Source organism: Passer montanus, unplaced genomic scaffold, assembly GCF_014805655.1.
Source record: "Passer montanus isolate IOZ18808 unplaced genomic scaffold, ASM1480565v1 scaffold28, whole genome shotgun sequence".
Lineage (NCBI taxonomy): Eukaryota > Metazoa > Chordata > Aves > Passeriformes > Passeridae > Passer > Passer montanus.
Genome location: NW_024367483.1, coordinates 1,715,243 through 1,739,097, shown reverse-complemented (window position 1 = coordinate 1,739,097; position 23,855 = coordinate 1,715,243). Strand labels below are relative to the sequence as shown.

Below are 23,855 nucleotides of genomic sequence, written 5' to 3'. Positions count from 1 at the left end.
GAGACTCTGCAAAGTCACCTCTAGCTCAAACTAGTGAATTCAAACTACACTGCACTGGGTTTTGTCCAGTCAGGTCTCAACACCCTCCAAAGATGAAGAATCTTCAGATTAACTGAAATTGAGCATTCTGGTATCTTATTTGTATGTCAATAATGGCAATATAAATGTCATATTTTACATGTAACTTATTCTTTTAATTGAAAAAAGCCCAGCATTTCCAAGTGTCCCACTTGGTGTTTTGGTAAAATGAAATTCCAGTATCCATGTCTCCAAAAGAGTAATTATAATTAGATACATTATTTTTATTCCTTGACCATAAAATTTTGAGATATTAATATTTATCTGGATGAACATTTCTTGAAGTCAGCATTCTTTCCCAACGAGGTAACCTGATCAAAATTCCGTCTCCTGGTAGAAATCATAATAGGTAACACAGGTAGTTAATTACTTCTTTGATGAAGTCACTTTTCAAAAGACAAAGAGCGTTTAAGTGGATGAGGATATAATCAAGAAACAGAAGATGGTGTCTTTCTTCTAGAGCACCCAGCTCATCAGCATTCATCCAAAAAGAACTTTCTGTTTTTTCTATGCCTAGTGCACCTGGGAGTATTTTTGTGTGCTTGCTGTCATCTTTTTTAATGTCTCTTTTGTATGGTTGAGATTTATTTTTTTTTTTTTCATATTAAGGGTCTCAGGTGACATTTGATTTGTAGGTTCCCTTTTCTGCAGACCAGCAGAATAATTTGGAAAAAGCTCCTTATCCTCCAGTTCCTTCCAGCTCCAAACCAGTGCGACTGGTTTGATAAATGCTCCCAGTAATTTCATGCCTTCTAATGACTTTCTTAGGAGAGCAGCAGTGATGAGGAGAAAATTGTATGAGTAAACATGAGTCAGAATAGAGAGCACAGTGTTTCATAGATTAAAAATAATCCTTCTATTTTGGTTTCGTGAGAAGATTCAGCAACTAACTGATGTGGAATGGGCTGATCTTTTAATCTTTTGGAATTGTCATGCAGGCAACAATATGGAAAACTCTTTTTTAAATATGGAGAACAGAAGGATGTGAAATGAAAGTATGGCTAAATAGCTTTCAACTTGTGGCATAATCATGGGTATAAAGAGAAAAGACACCCACATTATTATTTTGTGTTTGCCCCACAAAATGACCACAAAATCCCACACCTACAAAGGTAGAAAGATCCTTGGAAAGACCCCACACCTACAGAGTCTCTACTTGAAATTATGTTGGTTTATTATCAACTTTTCATACTTTTTTTTTACATCTGGGCAGATTTTTCATTGTTCACATGCGCAAACTCTCCACCTGAACAATATCTTCTACATAAAAGCAGACTATTTCTTTCCACACTTTTGGAACTACTTACTCTATACAGTTTAACTGATCACAATCCCACCTCTCCATAGAAATAGGAAATTTTTATAAATTAGGTATTAAGAAGGTTTTTCACCTAACAGATGCAGACTGCTTTCAAAATCACCATCATTCTCTTCTCTTTCCTTTCTGTGCAGTCAATTAACAGATTAAATGCATTATCATTCTCAATTCCATCCATTGATTCAACTTTTAATGTCTCAACAGTAAAATACGGAATGTTTCATGACAGTATGACAGTAAAAGGCAGTTTGCCAAGATCCTGCCCTGCAAGGTACTTACAAGCCTCTCAGCCTATCTCTTGCAAAATTAGTAGCCTTTTTTTATCTCATCACTCAGTATGGGAATATTGGGGAGGGGGTGGTGTTTTACGAGAAAGGACACAAAAATTTGCATTTTTAAAATTTGTTCTAATTATTTCATAATCTCTTAAATTTATCAATGGGCCGAACTTCCAAAATTGTAGCTAACTCCACTGTGCCAAAATCAATTTACTGATCTGAAAGATTTGTCATGCTTTTTATCACCTCATCTATCTGAAGCAATACCACACTACACCTTTACCACCATTTATCCATTTTTTGATACAAACTATCTCCCAAAAAGTTACTGGTCTGTCAATTATTTTTATAATAAAAACATACCCAGCTATTAAGCTTTGTTGAAATTAATATTGTAACAAAACATCATTGTGTATTTTTCAGACCAATGTATTCCACTATAAGCCAAAGTATTTTGACTATGACTGTCTAATCTTTACTTCATCCATTTTACCAATTGTCCTATGTCACTTTCATGCACTTTTGTACTACTTACACTGATCATCTTTAGTTGTTTTTCTGTCAATTTATTTGTATTATACACATGACTCTTCTGAAGCACTTTAGACACATTACAAACATTTGGCCTGATGTGTTGTATCTGTTTTACCCATCAGCCTGAATAAAACCCAGAATCCTGATATATTACTCTATTTGGTTATAAAATCATACATAACACCAAAAATTAACAGCAGTATATATATAAGACAAGATGACCTTGTCATTCACAACTTTAAATAAATGATTTTATTATCTGTTGACAAGAATCTTTTACATTATGAAGGGTTTTTCTTAGTTTTCTTTTTCTTTTCAAATGATGACACCTTTAAAATTCATCATTTAAATAGGCTAGTGCCAGCCTAGCTGGCAGCATCTCTGGTTCTTTATTCTCAATTCTTGAATATCTGTCCAAACCCAGTTGTTCCCAATGATTCCTGCATGAGACACATGCAATATTACCTGGTCAACATGGCCTAAAAAGGGATGTACTGTCTCACTATGTCCTGTTCCTTGAAGTGGTCACCATAATTTCCAGCACAGCTTTCATGCAAAAAGTCTTGCTAACTAACAATCTAAACACATCTCTTTTTTTTCCCCCAGAAATTTCCTAGGGAACATTTTAGCATCCATTTGCTGACATCCTTTTAACACAAATGCATAGCTGTAATAAAAAAGCACTCCAGATTTAAAAAGTAGATGCTATCATACCGTGCTAAAAAGACAAACATCTCCCTTTCCAAATTGTTGCTATTTAGAAAAGAGCACATTTGTTTTCAATATGTACTTTCATAGAGCAAGGCCAAAAGTTATGATTCAGGGGGCCTGGCCAGCTTGGTATTGTTTTGAATTAGGGGTTTTTTTTAAGACTGTGCAATGCTTTAAAGATACTTTATGTATTGTACATGTTTAAGGTTTCATTATTATGAACAGGAACATAATATAAAACACCAAGTCATATCTTCAAGTGATATAGCATTGTAATATATATTTATATAATATAAACGTATTATATATGTTAGCCTAATTTTGATACTGGAGCAAATCTTCAGTCAGTGTTTGTTTGATAAATGGGTTAATTTCAGTTCAAAGGCTGGCTGTAGTTGAGAGTATTTTAGAGACACTGGTGAAAGTTTAGAGGCTAAATATTTCATTATCAGGTATCAACATTTTCTAAAAAGTCAAAATTTCACTTTTGACTCATTAAAATCAAGCCAAATAGTTATGCAATAAATGCAGCACTTTGATATTAAATTATGCTTGATATGATTTGTCTTTTTTTGGTTTTGTTTTGTTTGAAGTCCCTTAAACTGATGTCACCACAATTTCTTGGCTGTCCCATTTTCCGTCTGACCAACTGTCAGTTCCTGTTTCTGGACACGATTCCAAATGCAGCCCAGAACGTGGCAAAGCGAATGCAGAACAGATTGAACACTGAGGGGAACCTGAGCAATGCAGCTAAAGGAGATGAAAATGCTGCAAGCCTGCAGACAGCCTGGAAGGGAGGAGAAGGGAGCCAAAGGAACTGGAAAATGCAGCCAGAAAACTTGTGAGACAGCAGGTACAAAAAAGCCAGACTTACAACAATTTGGAAATAATAGTTATTTCTAAAAGGCAGCACAGCTCAAGACTGAATGATCATAGAGAATGGTCTACAGATATTTATTTAAGATATCATTACTGCTATTAACAAATCCCCAGCTAATTAAACAAATAGTCTCTGCATTTAATACAGTATTTTAATTAAGGTGTAAATAGTCATAGTTACCTAAAACATTGTGAATGTTCTGCTGGAAAATAAATTTCATTATGTGTCTACAAAGAAAACCAGAGTAGAAATGTGGCATGTGACCACCACTCCATTCTTGCCTAATTCCAGAACTCACACAGCAAAATTTCTTTAGTAGTTTGGAGTAGTGTTATTTTTTCTCCTAGTTAGCTGAAATCTAAGAACTCTTTAAGAAGTTATGATATCAAATATATGAAATATACCTGTCCCATTGATTGAAGACTAATTTCCTTCTCTTTGGAGTAGAGAAAAATGCACAGTATTTCTACAAGGGACAAGACAGCCTTCATAATTCTCAAGTTAGAATCAGATTCCAAGGAAAGAAAATAATTTTGTGTCAGTTGCTTACAGGATGCTTAAAATTAGATTGAGTTTCCCTTTTAAAATATATGTTAATATATCAATTCACCTAGGAAGGAAACCCTTGGTATTTCATTTTATTTAAAAACTGTATGGATATGGAGATGAATTTTCAGCTACAACTTTTTATTGAATTCCCTTATCCTTAAAATGTCTGATCTTCCAGCTGCACTCTAAGCAACATCTGAGTTCCTGTTGCAAAATGTTACAGATTTCTGAAAAAATGGTCTTTGTGAAGCCCCCATCCAGGGTAAATGGAGAGTTGGATCCATGGATGCAGATGTAAAAATTAAGTGCACTAGAAATGACATGCCTGAAACTAAAGATACAGATTTTTTTTAATATGAATAGCTCCTCTGTTATAGTGTGCTTCCCTCTCTGACAGAAAGTGCAATAAGTTTAAAAAAAAAAGTTATAAAATTTAGTCCCCTGTTTTCTTTTAATAAGGAAAAAAGAGCTGGGGAATCCATGAATGGATTTGCTTTTAATTTAAGGTCTCGAAATGTACTTTACTCTTCAAATGGATTTTTAAAAATCCCGGGATTAAGAAAGTTGCTGCCTCAAATATCTTGTCAGTCAGCATTGGTTGTGTCATTACTTTGAACAAACTAAGATTCTGAATAAAAGTTTTCTTCTTCTAATGCTACATTCCCAAGGGTAATGGAAGTTATCATTAATTGTATCACACAAAGCTATGAGCCTTTCAGGGCTGTGTTTTGCTTTCCATATGAACCAAACAGGATCTAAAAATTGTTGAATGCCACTTCCAAGGAATCCAGGTGGGATCTAATTGATGCAGAATTTTTATAGCACTCTTCAACACTCTTTACATGTTCCATGCCAGTATCATTCCTAAAATTTAAACAACTTTGATGTATCATTGCAAACATAAAAAGATCAAAAATGAGAATTAAATATTCAACTTTTGTACTGAAGTGAAATTTCAAGAAATCAAAACACAGAGAAAAGAAAAGCAAAAAAAACTACCCAAAGTAACTCAAAACTGTACAAAATACCCTCAGAATTGCACAGAAACAATTTTCACTAATCTCCAGAAATATCTGTTGTTTCTTTGATATCCTTGATCTTATTCTTAAACCACAAGTTAGAAGCTAATCCATTTCCTCTTCATTAAAATCACAGAAAAGAGTGATTTCAACAAAGTATTTTGCTTCTTAACATGTGGTTTAACACTTATTGTACTTTTCTTTGAAAATATTTAAGTTCTACATAGCAAATACAACAGTTGTATTTAAAATCACAACTCCAGAAAAGGGAATTAGTAAAGTCATTTCAAATGCAACCATTTCAGCTAAAATTTAGAAGCTTTGCAAAAGCATCCCCTACTTGATTTTTAACATAAAATCTAAATAACGACTTTTCCATAATTTTACAAGAACCCAAATTCTAAAATCCTATTTAGTCGGCATAATATTTAAATATTTTGAACCTCTACACAACTTACAGAGGTATAGAGGTAGGTACATAACCTACATTCAGCAGAATGTAGGTGAAAACATTTACACAATTATAAAATTTTATTGAAATGTTCACTGCACATTAAAGTTCTAGGAGATTTTGGACTACAGTTCATATAAATATTAAATCATTCTTGTACTGCTCTCAAAAAATGGTCCATTCTCAGTTAAAATTTATGTTGTGAAACTTTCCATTAGTTGGTGGCAAGTGAACTAAAGCAACCAAAGTAAGGTTGTTTTTGTTTACTTACTCCCAACACATCATTAACAGTTGCTTTACTTTGTGAAGAGAAAATACAAATAGGGATATTGGAAAGAAAAAAAAAAAAACAACCGTTCTTTTCCAGTGGAAAAGTCAACATTTTTCTGGGGCTGCAAGCCAAATAAGCTTTCTAGGCCTCTGTTCTCTCTTTAACATAATGCATTTGACCATAACTATGGATTTAAGTTTCTGCTGTTACTCTATTTTTGTCATTTTGTCAACCAAAACTACCTTTTATTACCCTTGGTCTGTGCTCCTCTGCCTAAATTTGTCTTCACTGAAGAAGTTCTGTCATTTTTCTGACTAACCTTAACTCTGTGGACATAAGACACGTGATGAGAATTTCAAAAAGCCCTCCTATATACAACAGTACTACCCAAAAAGGCATAAATATGATAGCAGTGAAAAAACCTGCCTCAACACTCTATAAAGAGTCAAGCTTTACTCTTACACAAAATTTATCTCATTGCTTGTGATTAATTTGATATTCCTTTACTTTGTTGTATATTCATAACTTTAAAATACATGCAGGAAGTGACTACTCCAAGGGAATCTAGAGATATAAAATTTAATAATCACAGATTATAAATGATCTCTAGCTCAGGCAACCAGGCTGTAGATTCAGGATGATTCCCATGAGGAGGAAATATTCAGATCAAAGCCACTGCAGTAACTCCTACCCTGTTTTCCTGGCTCTGCTGCAGCAGTCAAAGGAGAAAGTCCTTCAACCTTATAAATAGACTTCAGTATATAAAAATAATAATTATGAAGAACAAAACATTTTCCCTCAGGAAATTTCCTGCACTGACCCAAGTGGGAAAAAAAAATTGATTGTTTTCATCTACATCAAGCACTGATCGTATAATGTGGATAAATCAGCAAGACTTGAGATAAAATCATATTTCTCCTGGCACTGCTACCTGAAATACATTACAAAGAATTAGATTTTTTTACTAAGGTGGTTTGCTGAATGTTTGTCTTAACATACATCTATTCCACGAATGACTAAAGATATACAGTATTCTGCAGATGAGTGCTCCTGGAAGAACTTCCCCATTGCATTTTTCTTTTTTTTTTTCTCTTCAAGAAATGTGTAAAATTTCATAGAAGCTCAGCTTTCTTTTCGAATTGCTTTTGATGAGTTTTATTTTTAGAAGCAAAGGGAAAAATGCCACACCACAAGAGCCTCGGAAATTTAAAGCTGAGATAGGGCACTGAAGGTACAAATTCAAACACTGGGTTTTACTGAGCAGCATAAAGAGTGAAGTAAATTCCAGAATGTGCTGTAAGCTCAGAACAGGGAATTGTACAGCTCAAGTGGGCCAGAATGAGCACACACAATCCTAGAGGAGTGTGGATCTATATGCACGTCTCATGTTCATGTACAGTCATGGCTGTACATACAAAACTTATTGTAGAACTAACCAGCTTCTGAGCTGACAGCTCATAACTACAGCTGCTGAAAGAGTTCTGCTATATTCCATTGTGGAGGACTGAAATATTGGAAAAACAGCACGTGTTTTTGGAAGGATTCTCTTCAGAATCCTGCTCCTAAGGCTATGTCTGTGCCAGTGCAGTGCCAGGGCTGGGCAGTGGCTCACATCTGCTTTTTTTCCTAATTGCTTATATCTGTGATTATTCTGACACAGGATGGATACACAAGGTTGGTTCCTTACAAAATTTAAACATTAAAATATTTTTTAATTTTTTTTTAAATTTTAAGCTTCACTTCAAAAAAATTCCTATACCTTTAAAGATCAACATGTTTATGTGTTTTTGTGACGTAAAGTTTCAAGCACTGCCACTACACAAGTAAATAACAATAAAACATAACAAAAAAAACCCCAAAAACAACAACAAAAACCCACAAAAAACCCCACAAAATAAAGCCAACAAAAAGCCCCAAACAAACAAACAAAAAAACCCCAACATAAAAAAAAAAAGATTACCATAGGAAAAACCTCATAAGTTTCTGGATTTATAGACTAAAACCTGCTAATTGCCCAGTCAGAAACTCAGGCAAAAAAAAGTCTTTAAAACGGCTTTGTGGAGACACCCATCTTCAAAGCCAGGGCACAGATCCTGGTTTATTTAATAGCTCAGACAAAACTTTATTTGCTGTGCATGAAGTATCTGTTTTGAATTTACATGTAGACATCTTACTTGCTTTTAAGTGGTTTGAAAATATTAATTTGTGCTGGCTGCACAACGCAATTAGATACAAAGACCTCAGAGAGCTTTTTCTCCTGGGACTGGTATATTCATGGAAGTAAGGCTGTGCAGAACCACAAGCAGAGTTTCTGACAGCACTCAGATCTAGAGCTTTTTTCTCCTTGGATAACAAATTCTGCCCTTACACAGTGCATGATTGTGTGGATTTGGTGCTGCACTTAATTGACTACACCACTTGTGGCTCAGGTGGTGGCTTTGTTGGATTTTATCAAACATCTCCACAGTTTTGTTCCAATGGGCAACATAAAGAGTCCCCCAAGACCTTCACCTACAGGTGAAGCTCATGGTCCTGTTCATTGCCATAAATCAAATACTGCCTCACATGGACCAGCACTGTTATCAGTTATGGCAATTCCTACAGGTGATTTTATCCAGGGGAATTCTAACAGTTGAGCATGCTTGGGGAAAAGAACAAAACACATGGGATTCCATCACATCTATTTGGTTTTCCTTAACAGGGGCAAAGCTCAGTATGGCAGTAGGCCTTCCACCAGGAGGGCAGAAAGCCTGAAGTCAAATGACTTTGGGCAGTAAGAGCAGAGGGAAAGAAACTGAAACAAGAACAGCAAAAGCAGGACAAATCTTGATGCAACTACATGGGCAGTGAAAGCAATTGCCCTTAGTTATTTTGTCATGGAATGAAAAGCTAAAGCTAATCCCCTTAGCCTTCCCACATGGAAGTGGAATCCAAAACTAATCCTTTTACAGTAGCTATACCACATGAAATGGGGTGTTTAAACAAATCCCCTTAATCATCATGGCAAGAATCGGGGAGCTAAAGTCAATCCCCTTAGTAGCCTACATGAAAAAGGGAACCAGAGCAATCTCCTTAGTTATGCTACTGTTAATAATGAACTCTATCAAGCCTTTAAATATTTTGATATAAAATCATTAGTAGCATTCTTCTGATGAGCCAAGAATCAACAGGAGGATGCAGTAACACCTATGGTACAACATTTCTATCCAATTTTTACAGAATAAAAATTCTACTGCTCACCACTTCATGACCTACTGGTCATAGGCATAATGCCAGAGTACCCATGTATCCATCAGCTGAGAGGGAAACAAAATGTTGGAGTTCTTCCTTAAGAAAATTAAGAAATCAGGAATATTCCTTAGAGCATGGAAAGCTGATTAAAATTACTAGCACACATGGAGAGAAATCACTGAAGAAGGCCATATTGAGTATATTATCACATTATTCGGCTGTTGTATCTGCTAACTTAAACTCTTTTTTTTTACTTCCTCTACAATATGCTCAGCTTTTAATGCTACTAGGAAATCTAAAAGAAACACTTACTGGACTTCTTGAAAGACAAAACAAAAGGTCAGGCAGAAAAACTGTGCTCTTCAAATACTGTTCTACATCTCAACAGCACTTGTGATCTTTCACTTTATTTCTGCTAGTCATGTATTATGTTTTAAACTCCTAGGATAAGATTCTTTTGATTAAATACAATAGCAGAGGATTATCCTCTTAAATCTAAAATACAGTTACAAATTATTATTCATAAATACATAGATTTTATACATATATTTTACATACATAGATTTTATGGGTTCTATTTTGTTTGCCATGGAATTATGATCATTAAAAATAATTATGTTTTCTTATTAGCAGCCAATAGACATATATACAAACTATCTATTTTCCTTTTTTTCGAGTAGATTGGTAGGATTATGTGAAGAGTATCCAATTCTGCTGGGATTGCTTACATAAATACATAATCCATGTGGTAAAAGCCTCTGTACTCACCTGGATGCCTTTGCAGGATATTAAATCATGTGAAAATTACTGTCTGAAGTTTATCTTCTTAAATCTGAAGTTTACAATTCTCTATATTTTGGACTAGCAATTGCTGCACACTTTATTTAGTTAACTGTTCTTCAGAGAAGGGTTTTCAAGCTCAAATGCTGTACCAGAGGTTTGGACATCTACTGGCAGAGAGGGCAAAGCAGAGGAAAATTTCTTCAACAACCACACTTTCAGTTCAGCTGGAGTATTTTTTTGTCACTTGGTGAGAATTCCAGTGGAGCAGGAACTATTTGGATGCTTTATTTTCATCCTGGCAATGATTAAAACTTTTGGTACCACAAACATCCTATAATCCTATCATTTAAAGCACCATCAGAACATAAACGATTTACTGCAATTTGCAAAAGGGACTCTGTGTGCCTAAGTATGTAAAAGAGGCTTAGAGATTGCTTCAAGCTTGATAATCGGGTTACTTCTCTGTAATTTTAAAAATTCATTCCATGTATTTAAACAAAAAAAATCTGTAAAAGGTTCAAAAGTAAAGTTAGCAAGGTTTGTTTTTTTTTTTCGCTTTCTTTTCTGTTAAGTCTAAGTAAAGTCTTCCAATATTAGGTCAGGCTACTGCAAATCCTTACGAATATATTAATTCTTTTGTTTTTCATTATACATAGCAGATCCACTTTTAGAATATAAATTATTCCTGGCACTAAAAATGATCAAAACAAAGCAGCAGTTTGGTTAGAATTTCCCTAAATTACTGAACACATCATCTGAGTAAAAACCAGCACCTGATCATGAGATAGTGAAGCATCTCTGTTGCTGCCAATTTTACCTTTCCTCTTCAAAAAAAAAAAAAAAAAAAATTATGGCTTTGGAACAATCCAGAGAGATTTCTTTTCAGAATACCTAGATATTTATCACCTACTTTAGCATTTATGAGACCATTTCCTAAGCACACAGGAATTTCAAAGGGTATTTCCCAAGAGTTCAGTGCAGCAGTTCTGAAGTCTCTGAAAATACAATGGTTCAGATAAAGAGGTGTTCAGTATGCACCTGGCATTTCCATAAATATTGCTTTTCTTCCACTTTATTTTGTTCTGGCTTTTCCTTGATTTTTTACTGAGGGCAGCACTCAGTTTGTCCTTCTTTCTTGCTCCATGTGTCTGCACAGTGAATGCTAAATTATAACAGAAAATATTATATTTAATTTGGAATATACATATGAGTGAATTTTTTGAATTTCAAAATATTTGCATGACAGAAACCATAAAATTCTGGAATTCAACGCCGCTGAAAAGACACCACATAGAAAATGAAATCAACCATTCTTCTTCCTTCAACCCACTGTGTTTTCCTTCTCAAACACAATTCTTTCTGTACCAAAAAAAAAAAAAAGCTTACTTTTTTTCCTTACTGCCCACACTGGTAAGCCAAAATATTGTAAACTTGTGAATGCAAGAGATGAATGTACAGCCTACACAGACTTAAAGGCTGTTTTTTATGCACTAAATGCATCAATGTGCAACCCATGCACAATACTCTTATTTATTTAAATTTCCAAACAGTCTATTTTACAAAAAAAAATAATACAGAATTAGCATTCATTTTGTGGAGCTGCACAACTAAAAAACTGTAATGTTTACTGAGCTCCACCAGTTAGAATGGTTCTTACACCTAAAATGGGAAACACATCAGAAAATAGAAATACTGCTGCTGCCACTCTTTGGCCTCCCTTGCTATATAACAAACAATACACATTGAAAAATAATCAATATATACAATAAATTTTGCCTTTACTAGGAGTATGTCTGTACATAAGACTATTTAAGTTAAACAGGAATGGAAAATTAATGCAAAAATACATGCAGCATTACTATCATCAAGTTCAGATTTACCACACAATAACACTAAAAATACAATAAATTGCATTTGCTTGAGCAGTTCAGAGACTGCTTCTAATGCTGTACTATTACAGGTTATATATGAGCTGTAAGTATATGGCTGTTCTGTACTGGAGCATACAAATTTGTTTATAATCCTCCTCCATTATATCTGCTTTCCTAAGTGGTTTGTAGGCTTGTATTTAGTTTTTGTTTGCTTAGTGGGGTTTTTTTGGTGGGCTTTTTTTCTGGGAGGTTGTGAGGATTTTTTTGTTTTTTTTTGTTTTGTTTTGTTTTTAATTTACAACATGTCATGATTTAGGCTAGGAATGGTTTATATCTGGCAAATGGCAAGCACCTGTGGGCCCAAAATGTGTTTGCAATATTCAAATAAGAGCATGATCATGTATTTTGTCAAGCCTCTGTGGAATCTGCAATTAGATGTGCCACACAAAAATAACCAGGGTACTGCTCAACTGTATGTACAAAAAACCTGAGGGTGACAAATACCATCACACAGTGCCTAGCAAATTTTGTGCATTTACCTATTTCAGATGGACCATGCTGCCATGACCCTGCATCCATCCAGCACATTCTCAAATTCCCAGCACAGCCACAGCCAATTCTGTGGCCCTAGGGTTTTCCAAGAAAATCAAGATTTTTGCCATTTTACCAAGAAATACAGGCAAACCCAAAAATTTAGATATGTACCAATCTACCTGGACACTGACAGTTTCCGGGACATTCAGTTTTCAAGAAAAGGCTTTATGGTCTAAGAGATGCTCCTAATAGAAACATGGAAACTGGACTCTCACAAGCAAGTTGTCTCATATGAGCAACTGCAAATCCTTTAAGAAAGCTTTCCTAGCCATTTAACTTGTTCATGGATATACCTAATTGTTTAATCTCTGCAGATGGAAATTAATCTCAAAAAACTTACCCCTTGATCTAACCTTTTTCCTCAAATAATGACTTGACTGTCAAAAAGGATTCTAAATATGGCAGTGCAGAGGATGGTATCTGATTATGGCCAAATTACAGCTCAAATACGTGACTACCAATATTTTTTCTTAATGTCATCTCTGTAAATTCCACATATTGTGTGAAAATCTGATTAGCTTCCTTCCCTTCATCCCTGTTAAATGTTCTGACAGCTAAATCCCTACCTTCTATTAAAGTTCTTATTAAAACCACAGCCTCTGTAACACCTCTGAAATTGTTGGTGAACTTTCACAGATGTAACTTTACCACAGCTGAACTGCTGTGGGATAAAAGAACTTAGACTTTCAGATGCCTTTTTTTTTCCCCTCAAAATTGTCCTCAGCTCTTAGTTAAAACTTCTTGCTACTTCTGCAACACCTCCCCACACAGCTGCAGTTCTCTGCTTCACAGACTGCTCAGAGTGTGCCAACCTCAGCTCTTAGTTAAAACTTCTTGCTACTTCTGCAACACCTCCCTCCCCACACAGCTGCAGTTCTCTGCTCCACAGACTGCTCAGAGTGTGCCAGTGGCCTCCTGGCCTGAAGCAAGAATAGTGTGGCCAGCAGGAGCAGGGCAGGGATTGTCCCCCTGCACTGGGCACTGGTGAGGTCACAATTTGAATCCTGTGTCCAGTTTTGGGCCCATCAGGACAAGAAGGACATTGAGGGGCTGGAGAGTGCACAGAGAGGGGAATGGAGCTGGGGAAAGGTCTGAAGTGTTGTGAGAAGCCACTGAGGGAGCTCAGCCTGGGGAAAAGGAGGCTCAGGAGGGACCTTGTCACGCTTTACAACCACCTGAAACGAGGGGGTAGCCAGGCAGGGCTCAGTCTTTTCTCCCAGGGAACAAGTGGCACGATGAGCAGAAATGGCTTGAAGTTGCACCAGAGGAGGTTTAGACTGGATACTAGGATTTTATTTTTTTTTCATGGAAAAGGTTAGCAAGCATTGGAACAGGCTGTCCAGGGATGCAGTTGAGTCCCCAGCCCTGGAGATGTGGGAAGACAAGTCAATGTGGCACCTATGGACATGGCCTAGTGAGGGACTTGGCAGTGTTAATTTGCAGTCAGACTCAGTGATCCAAATCATTTCCTACCCAAATGATTTTATTATTTGTTTGGAAGAAAACTGAAATACTTTCAGCTAGAAGTCTTTTTATGGTATTGCTGTTTTATCCTGGTAACTTTCACACAACTTGAATTCTAATTATGTTTACTGTGTCTCTCTGGGACAGAGTTGATTTCTTTCCAGCTGCCCTTTGGTGCTGTGTTTATACTGGTGACCAAAACAATGCCGAGAACACACCATTGTTTTATTTAGGAAATAGGTATTAAGTATATAAAACTTCCTTATGTTTATAAATACAGTTCAAAGACATTCTACTTAAGGAAATAAATAGTTAAAAATGTTAACTATTGTAGAAGAATGTTCCAAGATATAGTCCCCCCATCATTTTCTGAGACATTTAAAAGATGAAGGTGAAAATGGATGCAGCTGCATTGAAAGAAATGTTTTCAGGCTGGCACAGGAAAACATCAGTGCCATCTGTGACAAACAGTACCAAGCCATTCAAAACTCTTGTTACCATAAACTACAAAAATGTCTCCTAATTAGCTAAGAATCAGCTAAAAAATAAATTGTTGATGAGTGCATTTACTGTAAAACAATTATTTTAACAGAGAGAGTAATATAAACAGTCTGGTAGGGGAAAAAAAAAGTACTTTGACAAGATTAGTCTCAAAAAATTCATAACATGGGAAGAATAGTAATACTGTATATTAGCAACTGTTATTAAAAATAATTAAAATCCCCTTTACAAACAAGATAGTCAAACCAGAATTATTTCCCTGGATAGATCAATAGGTAAATTACCAATTTGCAAGGAAACTGTTCAAATAATTGTGGAAACTAAAGTAGTTTCATCACTCACAGAGTTGTCAAATAATTCAGAGGACTTCTAGTATGTTCTTTACAGCTGAGGCCATGCATTGTGTCTACTATGACAAGTCAAGACAGCTTTTATAAGTCTTTGCCACATGTAAATGTCTCACAGCTTTGTGCTGTGAGTCACCTTGCCCTCCTTTTAAACTGAATTTTGGAGTGGCTACACACAAGTTGGGCTTGCTCAGCCTGGAGAAGAGAAGGCTGTGGGGGGACTTTACAGCACCTTCCTGTGCCACAAGAGAGCTGGAGAGGGACTTTTCATAAGGGCATGGGGTGATATGATGAGAGCTAAAGGCTCTAGACTGAGAGAGAGGAGGTTTAGATATTGGGAAGAAATTCTTTCCAGGGAGGGTGGTGAGGCCCTGGCACAGAAAAGCTGTGGCTGCCCCATCCCTGGAAGTGTTCAAGGACAGACTGGATGGTCTGAGGTTTGAGCAGTGTGGTCCTGTGGCATCCTGCCCATGGCAGGGAGTTCAAACTGGATGATCTTTGAGCTTCATTCCAACCCAAACCATTTTATGGCTCTATGGCAGAAATTTATCAGGACTGCATATGCCTTTATGGCAACAGTCCCCAAACCACAGCTTCTGAGCAAACTTTGCTCACAAAATTGTGTTCCAATGATTAATGCAATGGGAAATAAATAATATTTTTTTAAGTTATGTTGAAGACAGAAGAAAAATATCTCACCAACTGCAGTTGAATAAGGTGTTATTTTATTAGTATTTCTGCTAATGTCTAAAGGAAGATTGTGGACCACTGCTTTTCAGCTGGACTTTCAGATTTTTTTCATTTATTTCCTAGTTCCTAACGGTGTCCCCAAGGTCAGCAAACTGACTTTGGTTAGACTGCTGGATTTTACTTCACATGCACTTGAGCGCTTGAGACTGCCCACTAGCTCCTATCCATATCCTCTTCTGAAACACATGAACTTGTGTCTTCCCATTTTTTGTACCAATCAAAAAACCCCCAAACCTCTGTTCTATATTTTCAAGGTTATGGAGTGACAGTTTGGTGAGTAAAGATCTCCTTTCATAGTGCATGCTTTTTCATAAATCAATCGGTCATGCTGAACTACAGCCCAAAGAACAGAGGAAGTATCAGATGTGTCCATTATTAAGGTAGAAATTTTAGACAGCCCATCACTAAGAAGCTAAACTGGAACTCAGTCAACAAAAGATGATGCTATTGACCTCAGAGATATTAATATTTTATGCTGCATTTTTGTAGCTCTAAGCACTAAATTCAAAATACAAGGAAAAAAATCTGACACGCAAATAAAAGACATTTGTAAGAAAAAAACTATTACACTCTCATGCTTCAGGAAGGATGCACAAATAACTGGGAAGAAAATTTGAAAACAAAATCACATATTATATTCCCAAGAAATAGATAACACAGTTGTCTTTGCAGCTCAATGATGACCAAAACTGCTGAAAGCTTACAAATGTTATGTCATGAATCTACTATAAATGAAAAGTTTGGGAGGCAAAGGTTAAGGTTCTGCAAGTCCCAAAAGAACCTCCTGATTTTTATATCCCACTTCACCCTGGCCTGTTCATTTAAAATCTCTGAGGCATACTCAATATTACCCAAATCCCAAGCATTATTATTTCAGTTGCTCTTCAATTTAATGAAAACATTCCTCGTGACTGAGTGTGCCAGTAAATTAATGACTTCTGCTAATGTCACAGGCTCAGGAAAACCCATCATCCCATCCTCCTAACAGCAAAAATGTTCAGCAGAGCAGTAATCATATGTCAATGACATTTTTCTTACACACATAAACACTACACAAACACTTAAAAAAGGTTTGATTAAAGTAACCCATTAGATTTCAATAGTATCTGAACAAAAATTTCTTTCAAAAAATACCAACTCAAAATCTGTCACTTTCCTTCAGGAAACAAGAAAATCCTCATGTGCCCATCATGGGACAAAACGGATTCTTACCTCTGCAGTGATAATTTCAATCACACCAGTGATTGTGCCATATTCTGGATTATATCAGGATACAAGAGTAACTCAGATTAGGTAGCACTGTGGACATCAACCACTATCCCTGGAAGTGTCCAAAAAATGTGTGAATGTAGCGTTTGTGGACATGGTGAATACGGTGGTGTTGGGTTAACAGTTGGACTCAGTGATCTGAAAGGTCTTTTCCAATATAAATGATTCTACGATTTCATGCTACAAACCCCTCTACTCCCCAATATTTACTCTAACTCCTTTTCTTTCCAAACCACTTTGTACATTTTTAGGAAATATTTTAATAATTGAATCCCAGGTTCTTACTGAAAGGTAAACTCCTTTATGTATTCTAGTAAGTGCTGCAGTTCTTAATATACAGCAGAGGTCCTAAGACACCCAAAACCCTCAAGAGGCTGCAAAACTGTTGTTTAGGATACGTATGAGGAGCCAAAAAATACATGTTATAATAGCTGTGTTTTAAATTAACTTGGCGTGCACATGTTTTTGTGTTTGTATACTGTGCCTATTTTGGAGTACCAAGAGCTTTTAAGAATTTACACAATAACTGCAATTATATCTTGTGGGCTTTCCAAATGTCCTCTGCACTTCAGTGGAGCTCATCCCAGAGCTCAAGCAAAACATTCCTCACTGGATTTTCTCATCATGGTAGGTGACAGAACAAACTTTTTTCTAGACCAAAAACTCCTTTATTAATTTCTCATTGAGGTGTATGACAGCATTTACTTTGTCAGGGATTTTTAAAGGAAACAAAACTTTCAGAATCATAACTCAGATTGCATGAGACTGCATGCAAAATGTAAAACACAGAAGTATCTGTGAGAGACGGAAATTATGCCTAGGAATACAAAGAAAAAGAGTAATCCATAAAGTTGAAAACAGGCTGAGATTAAGAAATGTCATATGGCTTGAAATCCCCGAAGGCAAAGACACAGAAGGCATTTTATAAAAATGGATTATTAAGGTGCTGAGGGTAGACAGTTTCTACTTCCTTCTGGAACAGAACATGGCAAATAAAATGACTGAAAATGGAACAAGATGTTTCTCTCAGAAAAACAGTATTTTCTGAGCTCATTTCAGAGAAGCAAGTAATTATACAACTCATACATAAGAATCAAGAGATAATGAAAGCTAGTATAAAAATAAGTGATACACAGTATGTACAGTGACATAAGAACTAAAAGTTGATGCAGAACATGTTAAATGCTCCAGAATAGTGCATCTTACTTTAAAAGTGAAACTTCAAATGCCCCTGATACTCTGTGCCATACATTAGCTGGGTGGAAAGAAAAAAAAAGGTTCCAAAAGTGCAGCCGCTGGCAAAGCACTGATAGTTGAACTTCAGAGAGTAAAAATGCTGCTCCACCCCCTGCTCACTGTCCCCAAGGATAACAAACACTATTAATGTTTTCATTTTTCTGATTTAGGTAATCAGATGCTAACGTACATACTGGTTCTTACTTAAACCATAAAATTGTTGGTCCAATTTGCAAAACAGAAAATTATTTTTCCTTTTATTTCACAAAAAAAAACCAACCCCAATTCGTAACACATTCCTCCAGCACAGGAATTTTTTAATACGAAACTTTATGATGTGTAACAGTTAGAATTGGATTTAAAGTTAGATACTTAGTACTCAGAAAAGCAAGAGAAGAACATAATAATTTGTACTTATGTCATTCTTGCATCTGTAATTCGTACTCAGAACAGAGGCAGCTCCAGTCCCAAGAACAACTAAAATCTTTCACACAAGTCTATATTGGAAGAATATCCACCCATTCACTTCCAGAGTGTCGGAATGCCAAAATCCAGACCAAAAAAAACAAAATAGTGAGAGACTTACCCCATTTAAGGGAAATGTTTTCCATCCTAGCTCTCCGAGGGCAGTTGTAGTATCAAGTAACACAACTGAAAATGGAAAAAGAAATGGTGTTTGTGGTATTGCTTGGATTAGACACAGCAAAGTATTAAAACAGGAAGGACTGAAACTTGCCATGTTAGCCAGGTTCATTTGGGCTTTCATGGCTTACATTTCTTACTTTAAAAAGCCTCAAAGCTCATAAAAAACCCTAAATCTTTTGCAGAAATCATTGCCAAATCACAGTACACTACTGATATTTAACCACTAAAAGATGCCTGATCAAACATGCACATTCCTGCAATCCCTTGCTGGAAAACTGGAAAATCTGCAACATTAAAGCTAATAAAATACACAGTTTCAAAAGTAAGATTTTTTTAATGAAACCCATAAACTTACCAGAAATAAAGTTATACAATTTACAAATTGAGAACACAGAAAGACAAACAACTTCAGTTTCTCTCTTGGATAGAGTATCACAATGTTAATATCTGCTGCATATATTTTGCATCACTTCTGTCATATTGCTGTTGGTTTTTTTGATATAAGAGAGGATGTGCATTATTGTATGTTACAGAATGTTTCTGCATTATTTTAATGTTAAATTATATTAACTTCCTTTTTCACTTCCATTCACTGATGCTGAACAAAATATATACATTTTACCCACAGGTACTACTGCCCTCTAATGGAATTGTTTCATCCGACCCTCTAACTTCAGAAATCTGTATTAGGATTTAAACACAAAATTAAGCATTATACAGGGCACTTTATTTTAATTATTGAGTTGGTGTGTTTTGATTGCCGAGTTCCTCCTTACAGCCCACTAATTCCAGTTCTTATCTGAATGGTTAAAAGATGGATAAAAATAATTAAGCGATTAATCTGAAACACAACCCCACTATCCACACATTTGTGGGGTTTATATTTCTGTGTGCTATCTTCTACCTCTTGTCTGTCCAAATAATCAATGTACAGCTATCTCCAATGTGTTTATAGGGAGCAGTACAGTAGCAGCAGAAGCCAGGTCATGTTTTTCTGCTTATGGAAAAGGCACCTTGGCATGGACACTGAACTTGGAAGCATATTAGAGGGAACCTGGCCCAGCATCTTCCCTTCTCTTTTGTACTAGTGACACTTAGAGCTCCTCTGTGTTTGTATGGATGGTGACTTTTAACCTGAAACTGAAGTTTGATGTCTTGTCAACAGAATTACAGGCAACTAAAAGCTCAACATAAGCCACATAAAAGCTTAATGATTTATGTGGAGAAACAATGACATTTTAAAAATATATTCAACAAAGGGGAGTATTCTGCTCTCCGCTTCTTCACCACTTCACTGTATGAAGCTTTGTCAATACTATGAGTATAAATTAATAACTTTTACAATCCCTATTTTACTTTAAAAAAAAACCCACTATCCTCATTGAGACTATTGCTGTCTTGTATGTGATTTACAGCTGTCATAGTATTTTCTATTGGTGTCAAGCTAACATGCTCTTGTGGAAGAGTCAGAAAAAACACCTTCTCACTTGACATTTGACACAGCAGTTTACTGTATAAAACTTTTAAGTTGATTATAACTGGGGATCTATTACCGCCAAGAAAAAATCCAAAGAACCCAAACTGGGTTTACACATTTATTTTTCATAGAGAGAACCAACTACTCAGTAGGTTTCTGAGAATATTTCAGCTCATCTCAGGTGTTTGTTTTCTTCTTTCCATCTCTCCCCCCCATCTTCTCTCCACCCAGAAAATATGGACCATTTGTTATGGACTTTTTTTCCACTGAGTTTCAAGTTATACCTTGCTCTTTGTCAAGTGATATTCTTATAGACCTGCAGGCAGAAATAAATTTTTCTATGAGCTGCATTAATTAGGGTTTGAAGTGTCATGTCAGTTTTACAATTTTTGTGGTAGCAATATCGCAATTTAATAAACATCATCCAGATATTCAAAAATTAATACTTTAGTGGAACAAGACCCAAAATACAGAAAAGAAAATGAATTCATTTCTTCAGTGGAGCCTGAATTAATTAATTCCTTGCCTGAATTAATCAAGTACTACTTGAAGGCTCAAAGCTATACATTAAAAATATTAAAAACTAGAGTAAATAGAGTAAATTAATCACTGGAAGTATATTAAGTTTAGATTTAGTTGAGCCATGATCTAATAATATTCCTCATATGCATTTACCAAATGATCCCCAATGAGGCACTGACTTTTGTTAAAATACAATTTTTGATACATTTGACATTCCAAGGCTCTTGAATGCTCACATATTCTCACCTGTAGCTACCAAATCTGTAAGAACTGGAAAATTCAAACCAACTGGAGAATTTTCCAACTGGAGGATTCAAGCCATCAAATAACTACTAAATAGAGCTAGAATGGTATCACCTTCAGGATCAGAAACAAAAATCATAAAAATGAAAATGTCTTTCCAACAGCACATGTATTACAAGACATAAAATAATTATCAATCAAAAATGTGCGAATACTGAAATAACAAGTAAACCTTATGTTTGTGCCAAAGAAACACAAACTCCAGTGAAGCTGTGGATTCAGCTGAGTCTGCTATACTAAATGAAGACACAGATAAAGCAATAAAAGCCTCAGGCACTTCAGAGGATTGGAGATATCTACATGCTAGACTTCAGTGTGGGACAGAGACACCCAAGCTGTCTTTAAATGAGGTGATTAAGAAGCAGCCTATCCCCAGCAGCACAGCCCTAATGGCAGACAAATCTGTACTGCCAAGGCACTTCCAACTCACAGCTATTATGGCAGAAAATCCCTCTGCCAAAGAGCTCCAGGCTAAGAGGAATGCCAGATGTAAACATCTGAATTACACACAGGAGTGGATGCCTCCCCTCTACCTGCAGGACAGGGAAAGTTTCAGAAGAACTGGAAATTCATATGCGAAGAGACTAAAAAAAGATGGTGGGCACTACTCCTATGCTTATAATGAGAAAATTCCGTAAAAAGCTAATGGGATCACAAAGTCATATTTATTGACCCTTGTCCCTACATTTACTTATTTATGCTCCTTTGTATGCCATAAAAAGCTCCATCTTTCTTTAAAAAAAGTGAAAAGTGTCCATTATGGACAAGCCATTAGCTGCCAGCATAAACAGAAGCGTGTCTGGAACTACTGCAGTGATTATTTTATGGGAAAAGCTCAGAGTACACTGGTTGAGACTAAGCAATGTTATTGACATTTGTGACATCCAACCTCCACTTTTAGCAGGCACATTTCTGAGGTGATGGCTCTAAAATTTGCACAGGGAACAAGAGTTTAGGTCTGCCAGTACAAAGTCATGTCACAATTCAAAATGAACTCAAAGAATCTTTAAAAAAAACTCTTTGGATAAAAAGAACTCAGATTTAGCACTTGAATGTCCTTTCTTAAATAACTGAATTGGGGATACTAACACTTGCATAATAATATACAGACCTGAACATATATCTGCAAGCCTATTGTTTAATTACCTACACATTTCATTCTTAGAAGTGTTCAGCCTTTTTTTCCAACACATACTTTAATATATATTATTATTACTCATTATGTCATATTGAGCTTCAGATTCTTTTTTTCTGGACACTATCTTACACTGCTATTATTAGATTTTACAACTGAAATTAATCTTTTCAGAGGTTTTACCTGGTCCCAAGGAAACTGTTTTACCTAAAATTACGATGAGCAGAGCTCCAAGGACTGACAGGATGGAATTTTAATTTTCACTCCAAAATACTCTTCTAAAGATGAACTCTGCAATCATATCTGTACAACCAAGGAAAAAAGCCTTTCAAACATTCATTTCACTGGTTTCTTCTTTTGTTTACACACCTCCAGACAGGATATGTGTGAATTAACACAGTTAACACAAGATTTTGGCCAACTTCATGGAATCACAGTCTGATATTGGATCACTCAGTTTGATCTGCTCATTTTAACCATTTCACTGTTACCTCTAGAGTGGGTAAGCCTAAGATTTGCAAGTAAACCAGAGCAATAAACAGACATTCATTTCTGAAGACAGCACTAACAACTCAGGAACATCTCGTACGTACTGGATAAAAGTTTCCGTTTCTTTCAGCAAGGTAGGGAGCCATTACAGATGACCCCCAAAAATGGGCAAAATTGGCAGGTTTTTTTATCCATGAGAACTTTATTATCGAGTGCAAAGTTTATATTTATAAGGCAAACACAGAGAGCTTTTGAAGTCTCTCACTTCCAGCCCTCAAGAGAGTTGTTGCTGTCTCCTGAAGTGTCTGTATTTTCTTTCAGGTTTTATGGTTTTGGTTTTGTTTTTTTTCATTTTTAAAAATAGGATCACATGCAGTATTCTGAAATCATTCCTTTTAAAAATATGTATTAAGAGTCCTGGCTATTTTTATATCCTATTTATACATCCAGGGTCACATTAGCCTATTTTTTTGCGGCAGCATTGCACTCATAGGCTGTTACTACTCTACAAGTTCACTGTCCATACAGATCCACTCCTTTTCATCCTTATTTGTTTTCAGTTTTTGTTAAATTTTTGCTCTTGAATGTACAAAGATCCATTGGCTTATGCTAAAACAAATGTCATTTGCAAGGGCTGACCTTTACTAAGTGCTGAAGGCTCCTCCCTGTCTGCACATCCTCCTCCTTTCTTTACTTACTGCTCTTTTGTCAGGTATTGAGTTTATATTTATTTTCATGTTACTAATGAAAAATGTTAGAATATTTAATACTGTATAACAAATATCTCAAATTCTGTGATTTAAAAGTCACTAAAACTACTCTAAGGCTTCTTAGACCTCAAGGGTTTTTTTTAAACCCATTTAGTAAAAAAAAAAAAATTAAGCTTTTTACTATCAGAAGACTCTATCATATTCTGTTATAATATAAAAATACCTCAATATATTACTGCTGTGGCTTGTCTGCCTGAGGAAGACAGAAAGAAGAAGGGGATATGTAATATCCAAGTTACCTTGCTAATTAACGTGCAATCAACTGGGAAAAATTATTTAAATGCTTGGTTTTATGGCCAGGCCTGTTTTCCATAAACCAAATAAACTGGCATTCATTATACACGTATCAATTGAATCCTTTTCCATAATTTTCATTATT

General features: G+C 35.7%; 1 protein-coding gene across 7 annotated transcripts in view; it reads right to left on the bottom strand.

Moving 5' to 3' along the window:
* EPHA6 (EPH receptor A6) overlaps positions 1-23,855 on the bottom strand; it is a 378,018-nt gene that overhangs the window by 332,038 nt on the left and 22,125 nt on the right. For all 7 annotated transcript variants that reach the window (XR_005627917.1, XR_005627919.1, XR_005627918.1 and 4 more), the window contains exon 2: positions 18,722-18,786. Coding sequence is in view for 4 of the 7 variants with exons in the window: in XM_039713221.1 (XP_039569155.1) it covers positions 18,722-18,786 (65 nt within the window). In the remaining 3 variants the exon portion in view is untranslated. The remainder of the gene's footprint in view (positions 1-18,721; positions 18,787-23,855) is intronic.